General features: G+C 37.6%; 1 protein-coding gene across 3 annotated transcripts; it reads left to right on the top strand.

Annotated features, from left to right (window-relative positions):
- The first annotated feature begins 3,955 nt into the window (after positions 1–3,955).
- LOC111626802 (homeobox protein caupolican-like) lies at positions 3,956–20,389 on the top strand. 3 transcript variants are annotated; one of them, XM_023370326.1, is made up of 6 exons: positions 3,956–4,657; positions 8,236–8,351; positions 10,008–10,214; positions 16,832–16,932; positions 17,960–18,237; positions 19,869–20,389. In XM_023370326.1, the coding sequence occupies exons 3-6, from the start codon at positions 10,014–10,016 to the stop codon at positions 20,174–20,176; spliced, it is 888 nt and encodes a 295-aa protein (XP_023226094.1). In that variant the 5' UTR covers positions 3,956–4,657; positions 8,236–8,351; positions 10,008–10,013; the 3' UTR covers positions 20,177–20,389. The 3 variants fall into 3 exon arrangements, with proteins under 3 accessions (XP_023226094.1, XP_023226087.1, XP_023226080.1); XM_023370319.1 differs by having other exon boundaries at positions 3,956–4,725; XM_023370312.1 differs by lacking the exons at positions 3,956–4,657; positions 8,236–8,351 and adding an exon at positions 8,449–8,706.
- The last annotated feature ends 224 nt before the right edge of the window (positions 20,390–20,613 follow it).

The raw sequence follows: 20,613 nt of genomic DNA, 5'->3' as shown, positions 1-20,613 counted from the left end.
TACAAGGGAAATTAAGAGATCTCTCTTTGCACATTTCACTCATCACAGGTGCTGTTCTCTGATGATACTTCTTCGAATTTTTTAGGTATTTTCTTGGTTTCTAGTGAAAAAAAAATGGATGCCAACATCAAAAAAAGTAAAGGACACAAGCTGCTTTTTTCGGATTAGTGTTTTTTCGTCTTAAAAAATTCTAGATTTTAAATGTTTTTTAACTGTGATAGACGTAAAGTCTCTCTACCTCTCTCTTCTGCTTCTATATTAGGGCTAAGGAGAGAGTTAACTGTACATAAAGTGTAGTTATTTAATAAAGTTTAAGTGTACTTTTCTCGTGTTGTTGGGACACTCTACTTTTTTTTTTCTTTTTCTTGCTTTTACTTTCCGTACCGGCCGCCACGCGTCGCATCGTCGCGCTCGTTCGCGCCCGGTTCCCGCGTCCAAATTTAGCAACGCGTTACGACTGTTACGAATCGGGCTTTAAGGTGTCACCATCTAGTGTTTAAATCGGTAAACATCCCCACCGAGCGAGCGGCATGTGGTGATGGTGGTGGTGGTGGTGGTGGTGGGGTGTTTGAGAGAGCATCCCGCGTTCCACCTGCAATAACATATCAGTAACAATCGGAAGAAGCGAAGGAGTGAAGTGACGACAAGCCTTCTATTGGGGTATGACTGATAATGATAAAGCATCCGTAACAATACAGGAATGCGGAACGAGCCGCACGTTTTGTAGGAGTGGTGTGCCATCCGCGATCGCGCAACTCCTACTTACATCTGGCTCTTGTAGGACAGCAGGCCAACAGCTGCTGCTGCTGCTGCTGCTAGTTGGGGGACCTTAGAAAAAAAGCACGCGAAAGTGGTCCCAATCCCGTGAAAAATTTCCAATTTCATCGGGTATAACGCGCGTGCCACACTTCATCATCACCTTGGAACGTCGGGCCCACAAGGACGGGGCGGAAAATGGCCATCTAAAGTCCACTTACACGCGATAAAACCCTGAAAAGAAAGCCTAACAAAGGGGAGAGAGAGAAAGAGAGAGGAGAATGAGAGAGATCTGCTACTGTCCTCTACACCTCCCATCCCTCCCGAGGTTTCGGGACACAAGAGACGGGGGTAAAACCCCCATAAATCGTCAATCATAAATGACGATATCAGGTGGTGTAGCGAATAGGAGGACTCGAAACAAAAAACGTCCACATCAAAAACTTCTAAAATATGCTTCCCGACTTCCCAGAAGCGGGGTTGGAAAGCGCGATAAAAATCCAAGAATCACCCCGAACGCCATGTCATAAAAAGGAGAAAGTAAAACGGTGGCAACCTTTCGGCCCCTTCAGCAAGTGATACAGTTTGCCAGGCATCACTTCCATTTTCTGGCAAATGTCGAACGGTCGCAGATGTTCCCAAAACGTATGATACCTCTTTAATAGCATCATCAACGAAGCTCTTTCTTCCCCATCGAACAGGAGAACCACATTGTCCACCCTGTCCATACGCTCCTTTTATATCCTCTTTATCTGGTCATGATTGTTCCTAAATTTTACTTAATGCTAAGCACTCCTGTCAGCGATTGACATCAGCCAGAAAGTAAGTCTTGATTTAGAAACTGTGGGACTAGATGGTTCATCCAACGCACTCATAAACTTCATACTACCCTTACACCATCTCTGGTGTGAGGTGGCTCTGAAAAATCACAGTGCTGCTTTCCCTGTCATTTATTACTCACTTCTACTTTCCCTTTTTATGTCTCGACCCCTCGTCCTCCTCCCCTGATACACGCTGTCACGTGCAGAAACTTTTTCGCTCCCCCCCCGCCTTCGCTCCCACTTCGTACGTGGCACCCCCCTCTACCTTCTTCTTCACTCCCACTTCAGACGTTGCCCCCGCATTAATATGCGTGCCGCGATTTTAATAGAGGAAATTGTGCGATATTAACATCGATATCGGCTCCGGCATTATTCTGGTAATAAAAATAGTAATAAAATGCGAATAATTTGTACATTTTGTACAAAATCAGTCGATTTTTTTTAGAAAAATCGAAGGGGTTAATCGACGGGTGTAAATTTTTATATAAATCTGAATAATTTTCGAGAAAGTAATTTTATTTCGCGACCTTTTTTTTTATTAACACCGATAACAATCGCTGCAGATAGGTTTTTATATACTGTAGACGAGCTATGTTAAGGTTTCGCCGTTTCTTGATCGATGGCAGATCTTATCGACGTATGTTTAATTCAGACTTTTCGGGACTTAAATAATTCTTAAGTGGGCTCGTTATCGATTTCTCCCTTTAATATTGCTAATATTTAGCCCTCTACGCATTAAAAAAGTCCCAAAATTCGTCCCGTTTGTGGGTTTAACGAGGATCGCGGAGTCGAGCTTTTTTTCCCCTTTGTGAATTCTAATTTTGATAAAAAAAAAAAGAAAATAAAGAAAAACTAATATAAAATAACAATATTTATAGAAAAGAATCGAGTAAATAAGCGGAACTTTTATTGTTTTTGGCCGGGGATAATACTATTTTAACTCCAAATGACATTTGCCAAAGCAACATGAGATGTTAGTCTTTGTCAAGTTTGACTTCTCCCCTTGACAAAAGAATAATTAATTATTAAGCTGAGTTTTCTTTACTATTTATAAGGCCTAAGACCTTCTATCAAGTTTCCGGCCTTATATTATTATTATTGTTTAATAAATGGGAATTTACTTCCCAGTAAAAGTGCTGTAGGAGTGTTTGAAGTGTAGTGTTTTTTTTACAAGGGAAATGCATGCTTTTATTTCTAATTTTCTCATATATTTTGGATTTTTTTTGGCAATTAGTGTGTGTAATTATCTAATTTGTTAGTAATAGAATAGCAGTATAAAATCAGCAACATGAAAATGGCAGTAGGTGTTACAGATCCTATTGTTGTTTTCTATAACTGTAACACTTAATGCGGCTTCTAATGCTGTTTTTCTATTAGGTTGTGGCTCTAACTTATATTTCCTGTACAATTGATCACCAAACTTATTATACGCTCCTCATATATGCTTTGTAGTGACTTTATAGTCTACAGTAGGCCTCTATTAAGTAAGCTATAGGAATTGTATTGATAAATTCTATATAAAATTATAGAAAAGAGCAAAAAATCATGGCGTTTTAAAGTGATTTATTAAGCTTTCTGTTAAGAATTAACGTGTTTTATGGGCACACGTCGTTGGCCTATGGCAAAAATGAATGAAAAATGGGAGCGTATACACGCGCCCTGTGTTAAAAAATAGAAAAATGTTAGTCTGTAAACATAGGTATTTTACAGAATGGCGTTTATACTGTCATTTCTAGAAGATCTGCACGTTCTGGGGCTTTCATAACTCCTCTAATACACTTCACAACACCTACAAATCCTGCAAAACACACAAACGACACCCCAATTGAGTAACTTTCTTAGTAAAAAATGAGACTAACCACTGTATTTTTAAGTTTCTACCGTTAAAGTTTCATAAATAACTTTAATTGAAGCTACTCCACCAGGCCTGTAGTGACTTTAATGATCGCTTCATAGACCCTACACAAGATTAATGAATGAAGACCCTATTGAAGCATGCTTAATGAAGACTACAGTAGACTTAATAGAGACATCTTCGCGCCTTTATCTAGAATTGTTTTTAAGTGTTTCAGCATGGCTGAGATCAGAAAGGGTGTACTAAAAAGCGAGTCCCCCCGTACCTGGCACCTGAAGCATTCCTGCTGTTCCTCATTTTTAATGCAGCGTACATATCAGCTTCTAACTTACTGAAAAATGAAACATTTCGTGCACGAAACACACTCGTGGCCCCTAATTATAGGGAGATTTGCTGCCATACGGGCATTTTTCTTATATAAAAACAACAGAGGGGGGTCGGTTTAAAATATTCAGTAGCTTGTAGTTTTCGTTTTAATATTTATGCAAATGAGCGGGAGGAGTTAATTAATCGCCCAAAAATTAGTTTTATGTCCGAAAACTTCGACTTTTTTAAGCCCATTTTTAAGGAGGAGACAATATAAAGAATAAAAACCTGGCATTTTAAGCCTTCCTGCTGCACTTCACCACTTTTTTAAGAGGGGGACAAGTTAAAAAGCTCAAATTTTAAGCCTCTCATCACAGCATTTCGTACATTTTTATGGGGGGAGACAAAGTAAAGTCTTTCAAACACACTTAACACGTGTAATAAGGTATATATATTATCCTGTAAAGTTGTGTTGAATGTTTAAACTAGAATTGGGATGGAGCCAATGGAGAAATTTAACAACTTTGGTACCGATCAAACATGGCGAGCGGGGAAGATATAGATCAAAAGCTGTACCTCTTCCTAGACAGGAACACATGCTGCTAGTTTGTTGTAGCAACTGACTGTTGTATGTTAAGACTTTTCACACGTTTTCGCCTCGGCTATTTTTATATAATCGGGCCATTTATTTTTTGACACAAACGTGGTAATTTGACGCCCCGTTTGTACCATTCGCCAACCGCCAGTTGACTCTATACATCACGACGATGACGTGTACCCTTGACTAATTATTCAGTCTAGGATCCACAGGAAAAACAGTCGTAAACGGGCTACCGAAAATACCCCGAATATTCCTTATTTTAGAATGATGGATTGCCTTCTGCTTCTGATACTTTCTTCCAGGGTGTGAATGAGTTTCGTAAGTATGTCGAATGTGGTATGGGTTGAGGGTGTTGATGCTGGATTATTACGAGCATCCCTAACGAGGTTCGTAGATGAGTGAGTTTTATATTCGATCTGACAACTTTAACACTTAATTTTTTTCTACTTTAACTTATTTTGTGACTGCGCTTTCTGAAACACTCAGTCTTACTTCGCTCCCCTTCATTTACTTTCTGTGTATATCTTAATAAAAGTAGCTGAGTAGGTATGTAAAGTGAGCTTTATTGTTTATAATTCTGCAGTAAATTGAGCTTTACTATTAGTAAATCTATAGTAGAATGGCTTTAATGTTAATTAACTATAGTAAAGTCTATAGTAAACTAAGCTTTAAAATTAATAAATGTATAGTAAACTAAGCTTTAAAGATAATAAATATACAGTAAATTAAGCTTTAATATTAATAAATATACAGTAAAGTGAGCTTTAAAGGTAATAAATATACAGTAAAGTAAGCTTTAATGTTGATGAATCTACAGTAAATGAGCTTTAATATTAATAAATATACAGTAAAGTAAGCTTTAATATTAATAAATATACAGTAAAGTAAGCTTTAATATTAATAAATATACAGTAAAGTAAGCTTTAATATCAATAAATATACAGTAAAGTAAGCTTTAATGTTGATGAATCTACAGTAAATAAGCTTTAATATTAATAAATATACAGTAAACTAAGCTTTAAAGGTAACAAATATACAGTAAAGTAAGCTTTAAAGGTAACAAATATACAGTAAAGTAAGTTTTAATATTAATAAATATACAGTAAATAAGCTTTAGTATTAACAAATATACAGTAAACTAAGCTTTTGTGTTGATAAATCGACAGTAAATGAGCTTTAATATTAATTTACAGTAAACTAAGCTTTCATGTTAATAAAACTACGCTAAAGTGAGCTTTCGCGTTAAATAGACTAAACTTTAATGCTAATAAATCGACACTCAAATGAGCTTTGTAAGTATGAAAACAATTAATTTGACTGTAAATTAATTACTATTACACTAACTAAGCTCATTTTATTTATTATTTTATTATATTGTGTCGTTATTTTCCTACACAAAAAAAAAGCTCTTCTTCCCTGTTTACAGGCATTGTTGTTAATTGTTTTCGTGTTAAAATCTCATTGTTATCTCTTATAAACCCACCAGAAACTATAACACCGCAGTCTACTGCTGTCGAAAATTACATAATTCATGCCCTCCGACACGTTTTCTCTAGTGTTTAACGTTTATTATATCGAAGTCCCACATCACCCCTCGAAAGGAAACGTTTTCAAGAAATCTCACAGTCATTGTGGTCCTCATTAAATTAAAATTTAACCCACCACTCGATTGGCCTTTGTATTATTAGGCGGAGGTCCGAAAATTCCTAGATGGGGCCTCTTAATCGTTAACGATTACAAACGACCCGAGACCTTCCACATCAGATAGCCTTAAAAAGCCGAAAAAAAGAAAGAAAACCTGTGTGAGAGGACACACGAGGTCTGTGAACTTGGAAACTTCTTCCTATTTATGCTTTGTAGACACTAGTTTAATTCGGGCACGACTAAATTTAAGACCCTCTAAGGCCCGACTAAGTAGGGTCTAAGCCATTGGAGTAATTGAGGATAGTTAAGAGGGGTAACCCAATAGGAGGACCGAAGGTTTATTTCTGTCTGGCTGTCATCGGTTGCTCAGTGACACTGTAAATTAAATGGTGGCAAAGGCTCCAACTACTCTTATATACATGACAGACATGTGTAGCTAACCGTGTTTACTCAGCGACTTTTCTGACATATGGCCTCATATCCCCGCCAGCAGAGGAGATGCTTATTATCAATAGTTGACTCAACCTTGTTAAGTTATTCGCCTACAAATAGGAGAGGGGGCGACTTTTTTTTTTTAAACGGCCTTTATACGGGATTATAATAAGAAGGGAATACGCTGCGTGTGACGTATTTCCGTAACACCCTCCCCCGTTTAATCAGTGGACGGTGTTTTTTAAAATCAAATTTCACGCTTCTAGAAGGAGGATTAGGGGTGGGGGATGGCCCGTTTTAGCGGTAGGATCCTAACAGTCTCTGATTTCGAGCGGTGTCTTTGCCTTCCGCACAGCTCTAAATTGAGTATTTTCCCGTAAAAGAGAAATATGTACAAGTCGACCCCCCTATAACACTGTTGATTATTCCGTTTTATATGAATTCCATATTGTACGAGTCACTTAGATTTTACAAATACGTGAGCCTTTCACGGCCCGGCACACGTATTTATAAAATTTAAGTGATTCATACAACATGGAATTCATATAAAACGGAATAATCAACAGTGTTATAGGGGGGGTCGACTGTTTTCACGTTGAGGTTTTTCACTTTTGGTTTAGATTTGGCACTTTAAATCACCTGGGAATTGTGAGGTTAAGATCCTGCGCTTTGATCCACGTATCGTGAGGTTAAGGATTTGCACGTTAATCCACGTGAGTGTCGCGAGGTTTTACGCATTAATACACACGAGTGTCGTGAGGTTAAGGCTCTGCACTTTATTCCACGTGAGAATTGTGAGGTTAAGGTTCTGCACTTTTAATCACGTGAGTATCGTGTGGTTTGCGCTTTGATCCACGCATCGTGAGGTTAAGGTTTGCGCTTTAATTCACGTGAGGCTCGTGAGGTTAAGGTTTTGCGCTTTAATTCACGTGAGGCTCGTGAGGTTAAAAAATATTCTCTCGCGTAAATTAAAGTGCAAAACCCTGACGTAATCTCCAGCAAATATCGAAATTTGGAAGATTATTCAGCATTTGTTTAATAATTGTTTTTTTAATATAATGGAAGCATTTTTCATGTGTCAAGACGTATAAAATTTCAAGCGATTCATTTCGTATTTCATAACGTTATTGAAGCCGTGAAGTTTGAAAAGGATAATTAATTTAACAAATCACATTCATCTCGTGTATGGGTCGTGTATATCGATATAAGTCATTGGTCCACTTATCTGGTGAACAGAAGCGTAATTATCGAATTTCGTACGAAATTGTACGATTATAATTGAGCTTAATGATCAGGAAGGTCCTTGAATATTTTTAGTTTTACCTTGAATTGAAACATGACAAGGAGAAACTCGAAATTTCGAGTTTCTCCTTGTCATGTTTCAAACACGCACGATTTTTCTTTTAAAAAAACAGTAAAAGAAACCTCTCCTACGTCACAAAAGTTTATATTATTACGTGTAAAGAAGCATTATGACGTGGGAACAAGTACTCCACTAATTAATCTAATTCGTTAAACCAATTAAAAGCCTTGTTATACCGGATGAAAATGCAAAAATTACACGTTAATTTTACATAAATTAAGATAGAATCCACTGAAAAATTACGCGAAAAAGTCAAAAAAATTCATTAAAAAATAAAAAAAGAAGCCTACAACTGGCGCCATCTACCGCGAATCGTTTCAAACCCAAAGTTATTCATTATAGAAAAATGTGGGATTAAACAGAGAAAATACTCGACTTTACGAAATTTACCTGTGTAATTAGTAGGGTAATTGTTTTTAATTATATAATAACCGATTAATATTAGAAAGTTTAAAAGATTTTAGCCCAAAACTGATGCCGGAGGAAGGTCACACCTCACATCGTCGTGTCAGTTTTGAATTAAGAATAAGCTGTGAAGCTGACGTGAATAATTCGCCGTTTGGAAGTTGAGAGGTGAGTTGGGGGGCGCTCGCGGGGGTCTGCCGCGTGGGTGGGGCGCTTAATAAGCGCGAGCGGTGCGAACGCGAGGGGGGTTGGGAAGCGCGACACTCGTACGAGAGACCATGCTAATTTGTGGCGTAACACAAAATATGATAGGCAGAGGAGGCGGGGCGTCCATATGACGTCTCGCACGCCTGCTATGAATTAATGTGATTGGCTCAGCGTGTTGTCACCTCGGCGCTTGTTCGCTGACTATGTTAGTGCCAGTTGGCAGTATTGCAGTGTCGAGGTCGATGGAGGGGAGAAGATTTTCGTGTCCGATTTAACAATGGCATGTTCTCAGTATGACTACCAAACGCCCCCACAGGTAAGTATCTCTTTTATAAAAGTCGTTTGCTTTTAAGTTAAGTTGTAACTCTTTGAATTCGTTAGCGTGTAAACGGATTTCCGCTCCGTCTATCTCCTACGATCTGTTTTAATTGTATTGTACACAAACACACCAGGTATTTTATGTACAGTACGTCTTCTTTCTTTCTCCTATTTAAACGTGTTAAACATCAAACCGAGCGCCTCCCTTCTACTTGAAAATCTTGCCTATTTACATGCATAATTTACTCTCAAGTAGTTTGCTGTATTTAATTACAGGCAGACATATTTACGAACATATTACATCCGTCAAGCTGGAATTGCAAGACTGTTTTGTTCATTGATTAACTTTATACTAATGTTCAATATTTGTTCAGCAGCATAAATTCTTTGTGTTTAACACTGCAGTAACCTTGTTTTATGTATCGAAACACAAGCCTTAACACTAGGTATGTATGTGGCTTATTACACTAGACATTGTTAGTCTTTATTGATTGTTCAGGCGTTAAATCAATTACGTATAAGTCGTAATTGGGAGGCATTATTGTGTTTATTCGAAAACAATTGAATTTTTTAAAAAATTTCCATACAAAACACAAAACACCAGAGCTGCACCTTTTAATTGTAATCGTTTTCTACATAAAAACCCGATCGGCACGCACGCACCAGTTAAAATTTTCGTTTACTTTAAGCGATTCTACAGTTGTATAACTTGAAAATTATCCAAGATGGCGCAGGTTTTTACGAGAAACGCATTTAGTTCGAGTGTTATTTTTGAAAAATAAACAATTTTACACACTCTTAAAGAGTTTAGGCCGCGAATTGGGGGGTGTCGGATTGCGTTTTACACGTTTTAAAATCCTCGTATCGATCGCTTGGCGTGGAGAATGTAAATTTAGCTCATACTTCCGAGAAGACGCCCCTTTATGTAAAAAAGGCCTTGATGTAAAATGCCACCGGATTGGTGGCACGCGAAAGAAATTCTCTGACTCACGAATATCATTTATGGAAATTTAAAAAAATTAAAACAAAAAAAATGGTAGACGGCGCTAGGTAACAAGCATTTCTCCCAGTGCGGTGGCGCTAACTGTACTTGACATTGATTATATTAATGATAATATAATCGATGTAGCAAAAAAATTCCTTTTGGGTTTTTTTTATGGTTCCTTCGCTCGCTCCTGCCGAATAAAAAATGATAATTGAGTTGCTCCTTGAAATTATACATAATTTAAAATTACTTTTTTACGTACGCATTATCTGTCGGCGCTACTTTAAACTTGTTCTGTTTTTTTTGCTGTGTAGTTGGTGATGTCAGGAGGCCAACCTCCTATCTTACCTTCCCATTTTTGTGATAACGGAAGATCAGGCCTTACCGAATCCGTCCAGGGACCCACTTGCACGTGCCATTGCGATCTTTACCATCAATGGATGCCTACACCGATTAATTTTTATAATGGCTCCTTGTATCCCTCGGAGCCCTATCTCTCGCAGGAGCAGCCCTTGTATTCGGTAAGTGTATCTTTATATGCTTTATTTGTTATTTCCCTTCCTTCATGCCTTACCAGAGTTGGTTAGTGGGGAATTTTCCTCTGACCCGGAGAGACTGTAGGGCCTCGTGGTGATTTCGACACCCTGCGTTTTATTTAATAAACATTCTATCTATTTAATTTGTACGTGAAAAGGGTGAAGGGCCCTCTGTACACCGAGCCTTATACCAAGATTTCAACGACTCTGTGTTGCTTCGGGTTTAACTGGACATTCTTAAACACGCGATATTTTGTTTTTTTTTCATGAAATTCTTGAAAATTTCGCGAGATTTCTTTTAGATTCTAGTCTTCTAGCCCTTTTCGTAAGCTAAGTTATAGATTAGTTACGTAAATTATTTTGAAAATGGCCATCTCCGAGTCGAAGTGGGAATTGGAGATCTTCAAGAATTTCAATTTCTAAGCTTGAAATTCACGAAATTTACTTTGAAATTCGAGAAAATAGCACGATTACACGGTTGTTTTCTAGTTACTCTAGAAGATCTGCAGCTCTAGAATAAGATAAATTAGCTTAAAAGTGTCATATACATCAAAATTACTGGAATATAAACTCAGGAAGCGAACTTCAAGTTCACTACGAATAAAAAAAAAAATCCTGATACTCCGCTGGGAACAGGGGTGTTTTTACAGACTAAAGGATTGCAAATGGCCGATTTTGAAAAGGGTCCAACTGGCAGCAATGGCTCTAAATAATTCTGAAGGGAGGAAATGTCTGCTGACGACATTTTACGATCGCTACTGTAAATACCCGTGAAGTATAAAGTACAAAACTTGAAGAATTCGAGAAGAGGAACTGCGCCACGACAGTTGTTACTCAAATAACTAACTAAAATTATCCAAAGAGGCCTCTTAAACATCGAAGACATCTATTTTATCTTTTTGAACTGACGTTTTGTTTGTGCGTAACACTTCCAAGGCGTTTATTGCTCGCAGTAGCAATGCCTTGAATTTCTTCTTTATTCTTTACTGTGGGAATAAAATATTTAACAATTAAAAAGTTTTAATTAACTGAGATTAGAAGGCTTTAGAGGGCCCTACTTTCGATTTTTAACTACAGCAATTTTAGGTATCCTTTTAAATGGTGGCGCATACCACGATTTTATAATCCGTTACGAAGACAAAGTTCTTTGTTCTTTTATTGTAACGTTTTGTCTGAAGATATTTCAAGTATTTATTGTATTATCGCTTCGTTAGCTCGTAAAGTTTATTTATTTTACATTAAAAATACTGTAAAATCGTAAATTTTACTGCAAAATTGAATACAGTTACCATTAATATCGAGCTTTGTGGGGTGCTGCTTACAGGCTGAAGTACAGTACCTTGTAGAACTGAAACTCCTGTAGGAAATTTCTTGAAATTTTTACAGTTTCTCTCCAATTATGTAACTAACAGATTTACAGTATAATATACTGTAAATAATACTAATTTTCTTGGTTTTTTTACACGTTTAAACAGGATATTTAACTTATCTCTCGAAAGTGTTGGAGATTGGCACTCTTCAAGTGCTCTTACAATATATTTTTCTGAATAATACTGTAAATTATTGTATAATTTCCTCTTCTGATATAATACTTTACAGGTTTCTACAAGCATTTTGTGTATATTGAAGGTTGGGTGTAAAATATCGCATTGTTTATTGTTTAAAATGGGTACAGTTAATATGGCCTTCATAGAGATGTATGAAGAATTATAGCTCCTTGTAGATAAAATCTACAACAGTAAAAACATTAAAACACTTTAAAATATTGTAAAATATCCGTAGGCCTTTTTATAGAAGAGTGTTATGAGGCTTCTGTTCAGATTCCTGAAGCTCCTGCTTCTAAAATTGGATTGTAGAAGCAGGAGCTTCAGAAATCTAAATTTCGTTTGCAGATTTCACAAGTAAATTAAGATTTTTAATGTACCAAGTGTATTATTTAGGCTCTAATTGCCAATTTAATTGTAATTAGGTAAAAATAATTCGTAAATTAATTTAATGCCGCTTAGCTCTTAGGCCTATGAGCTATATTCATTAGCATGTGTTATGGTATGATTTCACCTCGTTGAGAGAGTCAAACCTTGTGAAATATAATAAATTAGGGCATTTTTAGCCTTAAAAAATGTTATTTTCGTTGTAGATTTGGGATTATTTTCTACAGTTTATCCCATAGAATTAAATTACAAAGCGGTTTTGTGCTGTGGCAAGTGGCTCTTAGCACCGATCCTCCTGAAGATTCCACTCGGTGTTGGGTCCTCCTAAGAGAAATTTAAGCACCTCCTCGCCTAAACTCGCATAAATTTGGATATTTTATTATGCCTTTTAGGTCGGTAAGACAAAGAACGAAATCAACATTAAGCGGTTGGCGTGTAACTTCAGAAAAAACAGGAGTTCAACATGGAGGAAATCAATAAAACCTTCATTGATTCTCCAATTGGAGATATGAAATCCTAGAATCAATAGTAAAAACCTCATTTTAAAGCCCTCTTATCTAAGATTTGATACGAGTGACGATCTCAAGTTACCATTCGATACGAAATTAAGTCTTGTAGAAGCCCCCGGGAGCCGAATTATATGATTTTTGTCGTATTATTCAAATAAAAATGCCCTCATAAAGGCGAAATTCGACTCAGAGTAGGAAAAGTTATGGGGGCTTTAAGAGCCCATAAGAAAGATTATGAGATATAGAAGTAATGAGGCTAATTACTCCCTCAGAGCATTAGGGAGAGGTCATAAAGAGTAGTGACGTCTGAGGACCACTATCCGGAAAAAAAGAAAGGCAGCTTGCAGGCCGAACAAAGCCAGCAACAATGGCCAGTAACAGGATACAGAAGGGTGAAGAAGAGATACACTTCATGCTAATTGCGAAGCTTACCCTTCCTCTTCTTCTTCTTCTTCCCTCCCTTGCTTTTTTAAAGAAGTTAAACATCGAATTAATAACTGTCATACTTCTGTAGTAACAACTGCCCACTTCCTGTCATAATCGCGAATAAATAATCAGGTCACGTCCGAACGGGCAGACATATTGACGCATCTCTTACTTCCACAGTGAATGGAAAAAACGTCCTTGCTAATTAAGTTACATCGATCTGAAAGGGGGGAGACAAACCTGTGTATTTTTCTGTATGTAATAATATAAATGAAAGTAATTATTTGTCTTACAAAAAGGCTACATTACGTTAATAACTAAAACCTTTTTTTAAATCTGATTCGGTTGCGTAAGTGGCGCTTTTTTTCCGATAACCAGATGGAAATCTTAATTATCTAGCGCTGTAAACGGGTTTAATTTAAGTAAACAACTCGTGATAGCCTTAACTATGCCGTATTACTAGCCTACTCTTCTCAATGGGATGCTTTGTTACGTTGCAGCATACACACAAGAAGACTGTTCTGCACAGTTGCATGGCTACATCAATGCCTTGTGTGGCATGGTTTTAATGAGCCTTTCTTATTGTGAGCCTTTACAGTTTTTCTCTAGGCTTGAAAAAATAGTTGTGTAAGGCATATAACAACTAGTTTAAGAAGTTGTGTGTGCCTTAATTTATAGGATCATTCGAATCAATAGGTAGGAATACGTGATTTAAGCCTTTCAAGTAGTCTTATTAAGGTTTAATTTAACTTTTACGGCTTGAAATTTTAGAATCTACACAGGCCTAAATCCTTAAATAAGCTATTATTATAATTAAGGCTTCCTCTAGCTTAATTATGTAATAAATAGTAAATTGTGAGCCTAAATGAGCGATGAAAGGCTTACAGTAGGCTGAAAGTTTGTACAGAAATTAAATAATACGAAGATTTATGTGTTATAATCCTTAATTACTATAGCAGCTTGAAGGCTTGTAGGCCTACGTAGGCTCTATACAAATCTAGTTGAGAAGCTTCGCTTTAAGCCTCATAAGTAGGAGGTAAACTACTATTAAAAGGTTATTAATGATGATTCTTACTTTGAACCACGAGACAGGATTAAAGTTTGTAAATTATCAAAAACTTCTATAAAAAGTAGTGGAAAATTTCAGCCTTATTCGTTTTTAAGGTTGACTCGTGAGCCTTCTCGTATAAAGCCTTATATTAATAACCTGTACACAGGAAACTAGTATAAGTTTCTAACCAGGAACCCATTATATAGTTAAAATATTTGATTGTGTATCTTATAAACATATTAAAGGCTTATAGTAGCCTTAAATTTTATGCAAATGTGAGCCATCTCACAATTACATAAAAGACCAGTACTGAAACTCTCCACGTAGACACCTATCACATAATTAAAATCCGTGTAAATCTCTTACTAGCCTAATTCCTTCTAAAATTAGCCTTAATTAATAATAAAAGCCTGTTTTCAGCCAATAAACAACATAAATTGCCTCAGCGGGTCTAAAGTGGGAGCTTAAATTGAGCTGAGTAATTCACTAAGGAGATAAAGGAGGGCTTCTTAGCGTGGAGGAGCCATTCCTTTGGCTTCTTAACATTGACAAAATGCCTTTTTTTAGGGGTGGGAATTAGCCGAAAAAACAAAGGAAAATAAGCAAATCACACGCCATAATCATCCTGCAGAAGACACATCCTTAATTGGGCAAAAGTAAAGAGCTCCTGGGATGCTTAACAAATTAGTTGAGGAACAGGCGAATAAGAAATTGTAGAAGTGGATGTTCTCTCCTTCTAAAGAGCCCTTGAACACGTTAAAGGTCTTGTAAGAGCCCTTGAAGCGATATCTACTCACTTAAAGGTTTCATTAGTCCCGCTCTTTGTTAAGCTGCAGAATCGATTTACTGTTAACTTCGATGGAGCTCGACCCTCCCCCCAGCGATCGATGATGCTTCACTTCTTCTCTTCTTGATTGTTTACTCTCCTCGCACGCGATAACACTAGATGCCCTTCTATCCTGTGATTAACTTTAAGGCATCATTTATATTTCGTTAAACAGAGGTCAGGATTGTTTCCATTCTTACGTTACTGCGGTTTCTGTAAGACGTACACCAACGGTACCTTGGCTTCTCCTCTTCTTATCTCGCTATATAGAGGTTCGATTTTGGCGTTATTTCGAATATATTCGTGTGTTTTACGCCTTTATCTTTTAATTCTTTTGATTTTATATTATTATTATTATGTTTTCTGAAGCCGCATGCAGCGATGGCATTAAGGCCCCATTTTATTCAAAAATTCGCTATATAGGGGTTTAATTTCGATATTTTCTGTTTCTAGATTTATTTTTGCACCCTTACCGAATTTTTTTTACTTTAAAAATCACATTAAACTTGTTTTTTTGGGGGGGAATCACTATATAGAGGTTTATCTTCGATGCTATATTGAGTACTTTAAACAGTTTCTCTGGCATTTATCTTTAATTTTTTTTATTTGTAATCTTATAAGTGATACTAGAGGTACAAAAACTTCGCTCCTGTTTTGCAACTGTTCATTATATAGAGGTTATTTCCGAGCTTTAAGAACGTTATATAAAGGTTACTGTAACTTAATCTTTACACGTTAAGTATATCGATTCTTCATCTTATAAGCCATACAAAGAATACGTGATGATTCTATCTATGTTTTTAACTATGAAAATTCGCTATATAGGGGTTTATTCTCGATGTATTAATCATTTTAAAGTAACGATTCTTCACTTTATAAATCTGTATCGCGATCAACTCCCGTGCTCATTATGTGTTTTTTTTTTTCTTATTTTTGGAAGAATTCGCTATATCGAGGTACGTTACTGATGCTATTTTAAATATTTTAACTCTCTCCGTGTGAAATTTTCATAAAATAGAGTAATTTTATAAGTTATTTCTTCCATTTTCTGACGTTCTTCGCTGCGGAATAACGCTATACAGGGGTGACTTTTTCGATGTTTTAGGAATCTAACGTCTTCGTAAACGGTTTTACGAGGTTTTCTAAACGACAAATATCGTTAATATCGTGAAATTTATGAATTTTTCAAGCGCTGCTCCATCAAAAAGCCACCCTTTTAATGATGTTTTCAGAGGATTTTTTTCGGAGGAAAGTCCGCTGAATGTCAATATTTTAAGGATTATTTTAGGGTATTTCTCTGTTTATGGTTTTCTAAATTTAGATGCCATTGTAGTCTTTTTAGATACACAAAGATTTTTAGATTTACGACAGGATAATCCTCGTAATAAGCTTTCAAAGCTTAGTCTAAATATTTAATTTTTTTTAATATTTATAGTTTACTAAATATAAGATGTTTGAAGATGCGCTTTATGCGGGTTTTTCTGGAAGATAGTTTTAAAATATTCACTATTTAGAGGTTTAAGAGACGTTTTATTTACGAATATTTAACAGGTTTCCTTTGTAATAAGCGTTAATATTTTGTGGGCAATTTCAGCTCATTCTCTAAGATTTTCGTTATTTCGAGGTAGAATTTTAGAGAAGTTTTGGCCCTGTTTACGCCCAATTCTTGTAAATTTCATTTTTAGGGGGGTGCGGAAATGGGGAATTTCGCAGGAGATAAGTTGGAAGGTTATTTCTCAAGGGGGTGCTTTATCGCGATTATGGGCAATTTCTAAGAAAATTTCGGCAGTCACGTGACGCGCCGTGGGTCCATCTGCATCTTGTCACACTCACACCAGAATTTCTTCTCATTCCTTTAGGGTGTTGCCGCCAAGGAAAGCCAAGAGGGTTGGAGGAGCCTGTGCTGCCCGATCTACACCCCATACGATCCAACGGGGGTGGCGTACCCTTTCGTCACGGGGTAAGTAAACACGCGTGACATTTGACCTATCGTCACCTGGCGCGCCGTATGGACTCGCGGACGCGTTCGGCTGGGGGAGGAGGACGGAATGACGAATGTGCGGGGACGTGGAGAAGCGATGACAGCGCGCGCGGACAATCGCACAATCGCCTGCGAGGGCCGCAGTTGACAGCAGAAATTGATTTGGAGGTTGGTGAATGGTATAGGGGCAGCTGCACCCGGGGTCACACCCAACCCACAAAGGGGAGAACGTGGAGTCAACTTCCATTCTTCCCGCGTGATTGTTCGCCTAGCAGCATTGGTTTTTGTCAATTGATATAAAGGAAGTGTTTGCCTCCCCCGATTGTGGGTGTATGCCCCGATATTACGCCCCCCTCTTTACTGTAAGTGTCACACGCGCTTTCTTTCCCTAATATCCTCCCCTTCGTCTCCAAATTTAAGTGGCTCCTCGACCTTATTTTATTACCGTTTGGATAAACTATGTGTGTATTTTTAGGCCCACGTCATAGGCCCTTTAATACTCTCTCAGAAAATTGTCACTCTCGTAAGAAGAAATTAAGTTTTGCCCCGTTATAGCGACGATAAAGCGCCAGAAAACAGAAGAATTTTCCGCCATATAGGGTTCGTGGATTGGTTTGTAGTGAATTATGTAAATTAGATCCAGTATTTACGGGTGCATTGGCATGTGAACGCCCTTTGATAAGCTGCTAATGCTAATAGAGTATGAAAATACAAGCTAAATTGTTCATATTTTTGGATTTAGAGCACATCTTTAGAACCCGTTAGACTTTGGGGTGCTGCTAGAGAAACAAAAGGTATGATTTTAAGCCCACTTTACACACACAAACTATGTCAGGATGCTGCTACACGATGACTGAAGCTCACGTTAGACACACGTAAACTATGCCAGAAGGGTGCTGCAGAAGCAAAAATCACACAACATCAATTAGCACGTAGTTTTTTTTTAGCATGCAGCACCCCTTTTAGCACGATTTAAAGTTAAAAAAAAAAAATTATACCACTGCAGCTACAACATGGACTTGAACGTGGCCAGAAGGAAGAATGCTACCAGAGAAACAACCAGCACCTTGAAGGCCTGGTTGAACGAGCACAGGAAGAACCCTTACCCCACCAAAGGGGAGAAGATCATGCTGGCCATCATCACCAAAATGACGTTGACGCAGGTGTCCACGTGGTTTGCCAATGCCAGAAGGAGGCTGAAGAAGGAGAACAAGATGACGTGGGAACCGCGTAGCAGATGCGAAGATGATGATGACGATAAGGAATGCCACTCCGAGGATGAAGGTAAGGGAAGAATTCTTTTACCTTTAGCTTTGCAGGATGTCTGTCCGTCACGTTTAAGAGTTAATAAGTTTTTTTTATTCCGTGAAAAATTAGTTTCTTAATTAGTCTCTTGTGATTCGAGTGAAACTATCTTCCTCTTTATCTAGATTATTATTTTTTTTTTATTATTAATTGATACATTCACGCCTTGTAGAATGTAGTCATTATCCTGTTTTTATGGTGGTTCCTTTGGCATGCCTGGTTCAATAGCTTTACGTTTACTCTTATTATTAGGATGCTATTGTATCCTGTGTAGACAATATCTGCACAGGATACGAAGGATCACTAGACTGTACGAAAGAGACAAAGGAGCACTAAAGTGTGTCGTAAGGTACACAGGAGCACTAGAAAGTCTCGTAAGATATAAAAGAGCAGTAGAGTTTGCGTAAGGTACACAGGAGCAGTAGAGTGTGCCATAAGGTACAAAGGAGCACTAGAAAGTACCATAAGATATAAAAGAGCAGTAGACTGTGCTTCTTTGCATTTTAGAATACAATACCATCTTTATAATAGGAGTGCATTGGTATATAAAAGATGGGATTTCACGTGATTCTATTGAACTAAGGAGGCACCAAAACAGGATAGCGACGACGTAGACATCTACAAAGGATACAAAGCATTAACTTTCACGTACAAAAGTGCCGAAATGCTCCTTTTTTCAAGGATACAACGCTTACAATGCAGGATACGAACGTAATTTGTACATAGGTTAGGTTCAGAACTTTATATTCAGGACTTTCGTGATGCTGTCAGCACCTTTCTGATGACGCAACTGATCAGGAAAATGCTCACGTTTTGCTTGCAGCATCACTATAACTTACAGCTTTCAGGGTTATTCAGGATAGGTTGGGAGGAGCAGTTGTATTCCTGGACAATTTACGACAACACACAGGATAGAATTGCGAATTCCTAAGAAATAAGATCCTAGGATTGGTTACGGTTTGCATCCTCGTTGTTCGGAGAAAATACAATTTATATCGGACTAGGGCACGTTAGCATGTCTGTCAGTATTGTTGAATTTTTACTAGAATAGTTGTACAAAAGTAGGATTCAGATACTAGGATTTTTAATATGCCAGAGCATAATTAATAGAAATATTTTACATACGGGAGCAGGTGGCGCTTTTATTTCAGGATACAATTGCCTTAACAATCGGTATGAATGTTATTTTCTAGGATACAAATACAGCTGTAATCCTAGGATACAAACACCTGTATACTCACTAATCCTAGAAGATAAGAGCAACCTTAACGGCTGGCTAAGAATATTCTTTTAGTTAATCCTAGGAATCAAGTGTAGCCTTAATTATAGATACAAATGTATTTGTAGTTTGATTATAAGAGGAAAGTTTAGCCTTCTTAAGGAGGGACAGCCTTAATTTCTGTATAGAGAACAACTAATTCTAGAAGAAGCAGATGTTTTATCTTCAGGCACAAACGCCTGGATGGTAAACTTTCAGGATCGAACAGTCGTTAGGTACTTAATACAAGCTATTATTTCAGGATACACCCAATACAGACAATCAGGATAGGCTTTTAAGTCGGGATAAGTAATATTCGCCTGACTCACTCGCCATTTTTTCTGATTTAAAGGAGAAGAAGAGAAGAAGGAAGAGCAAGAAAGCAAACGATCCTGCTCCAGTTTGTCAACAGAAGAGGGCCATTCGAGCCACCAAACAGACAGCAAGGTGCCCACGAAACCGCGAATTTGGTCGATCGTCGACATGGCCACCTCGGACCACCACAGCAGCAAGACCAAACCCAGTGCCTGGTGTCACGTGACAGCGAACTCGAACCCGCCGACAGGCAGTGATTCATTAAACAGATTGAGGACAGCCGCCACGAATTACGATCCCTCTAGTGCCGGAAATTTGAAAGTTCCTAAACAGGACACGTCCTGAAAAACTGCAGGCCTCCATCCCCCTTCTGCACTTTGTGTATGTGTGTGTGTGTGTGCGTGTGTATATATATATATATAAATATATATATATAAAATCCGGTTTTGTGGAGGAAAACGGACATATATAAAAAAAAAACTTGTATAAGAAACTTATATAGAATTCTTGGTCGTGCTGCACAGGTGAGTTGAGACAATAAACAGGTATTCTCTCATATATATGTGTGAGGTGTGCGTTCTTTCTACTTATAAAAACATGCACACTTGCCGGGTATGCTGCGTATATTGCGCACCTCCTGTAACTTGTTAATTGCGGTACGTTGGCATGACACCTTGACAATTAACAAGAGGACAGACACCTCGACAATCTCGAGGTGTCTGTCTGCATGTTAATTATGCCTCTCCTCGCACTAATGCATCGTGGGGTATCCCCTCTTCAGT

Source organism: Centruroides sculpturatus, unplaced genomic scaffold (genome assembly GCF_000671375.1).
Source record: "Centruroides sculpturatus isolate CEXI.00-Female unplaced genomic scaffold, Cexi_2.0 scaffold203, whole genome shotgun sequence".
In the NCBI taxonomy this organism is placed as follows: Eukaryota; Metazoa; Arthropoda; class Arachnida; order Scorpiones; family Buthidae; genus Centruroides; species Centruroides sculpturatus.
The sequence above is the reverse complement of the archived record's forward strand: the minus strand, read 5'-3'. Positions and strand labels throughout refer to the sequence as shown.

Coding starts and splice junctions, on each gene's coding strand:
- LOC111626802 (XM_023370312.1), top strand. CDS start 8,668: ATGGCATGTTCTCAGTATGACTACCAAACGCCCCCACAG. Junction 10,215..16,831: donor AGGAGCAGCCCTTGTATTCG/GTAAGTGTATCT, acceptor TCATTCCTTTAG/GGTGTTGCCGCCAAGGAAAG. Junction 16,933..17,959: donor GCGTACCCTTTCGTCACGGG/GTAAGTAAACAC, acceptor ATACCACTGCAG/CTACAACATGGACTTGAACG.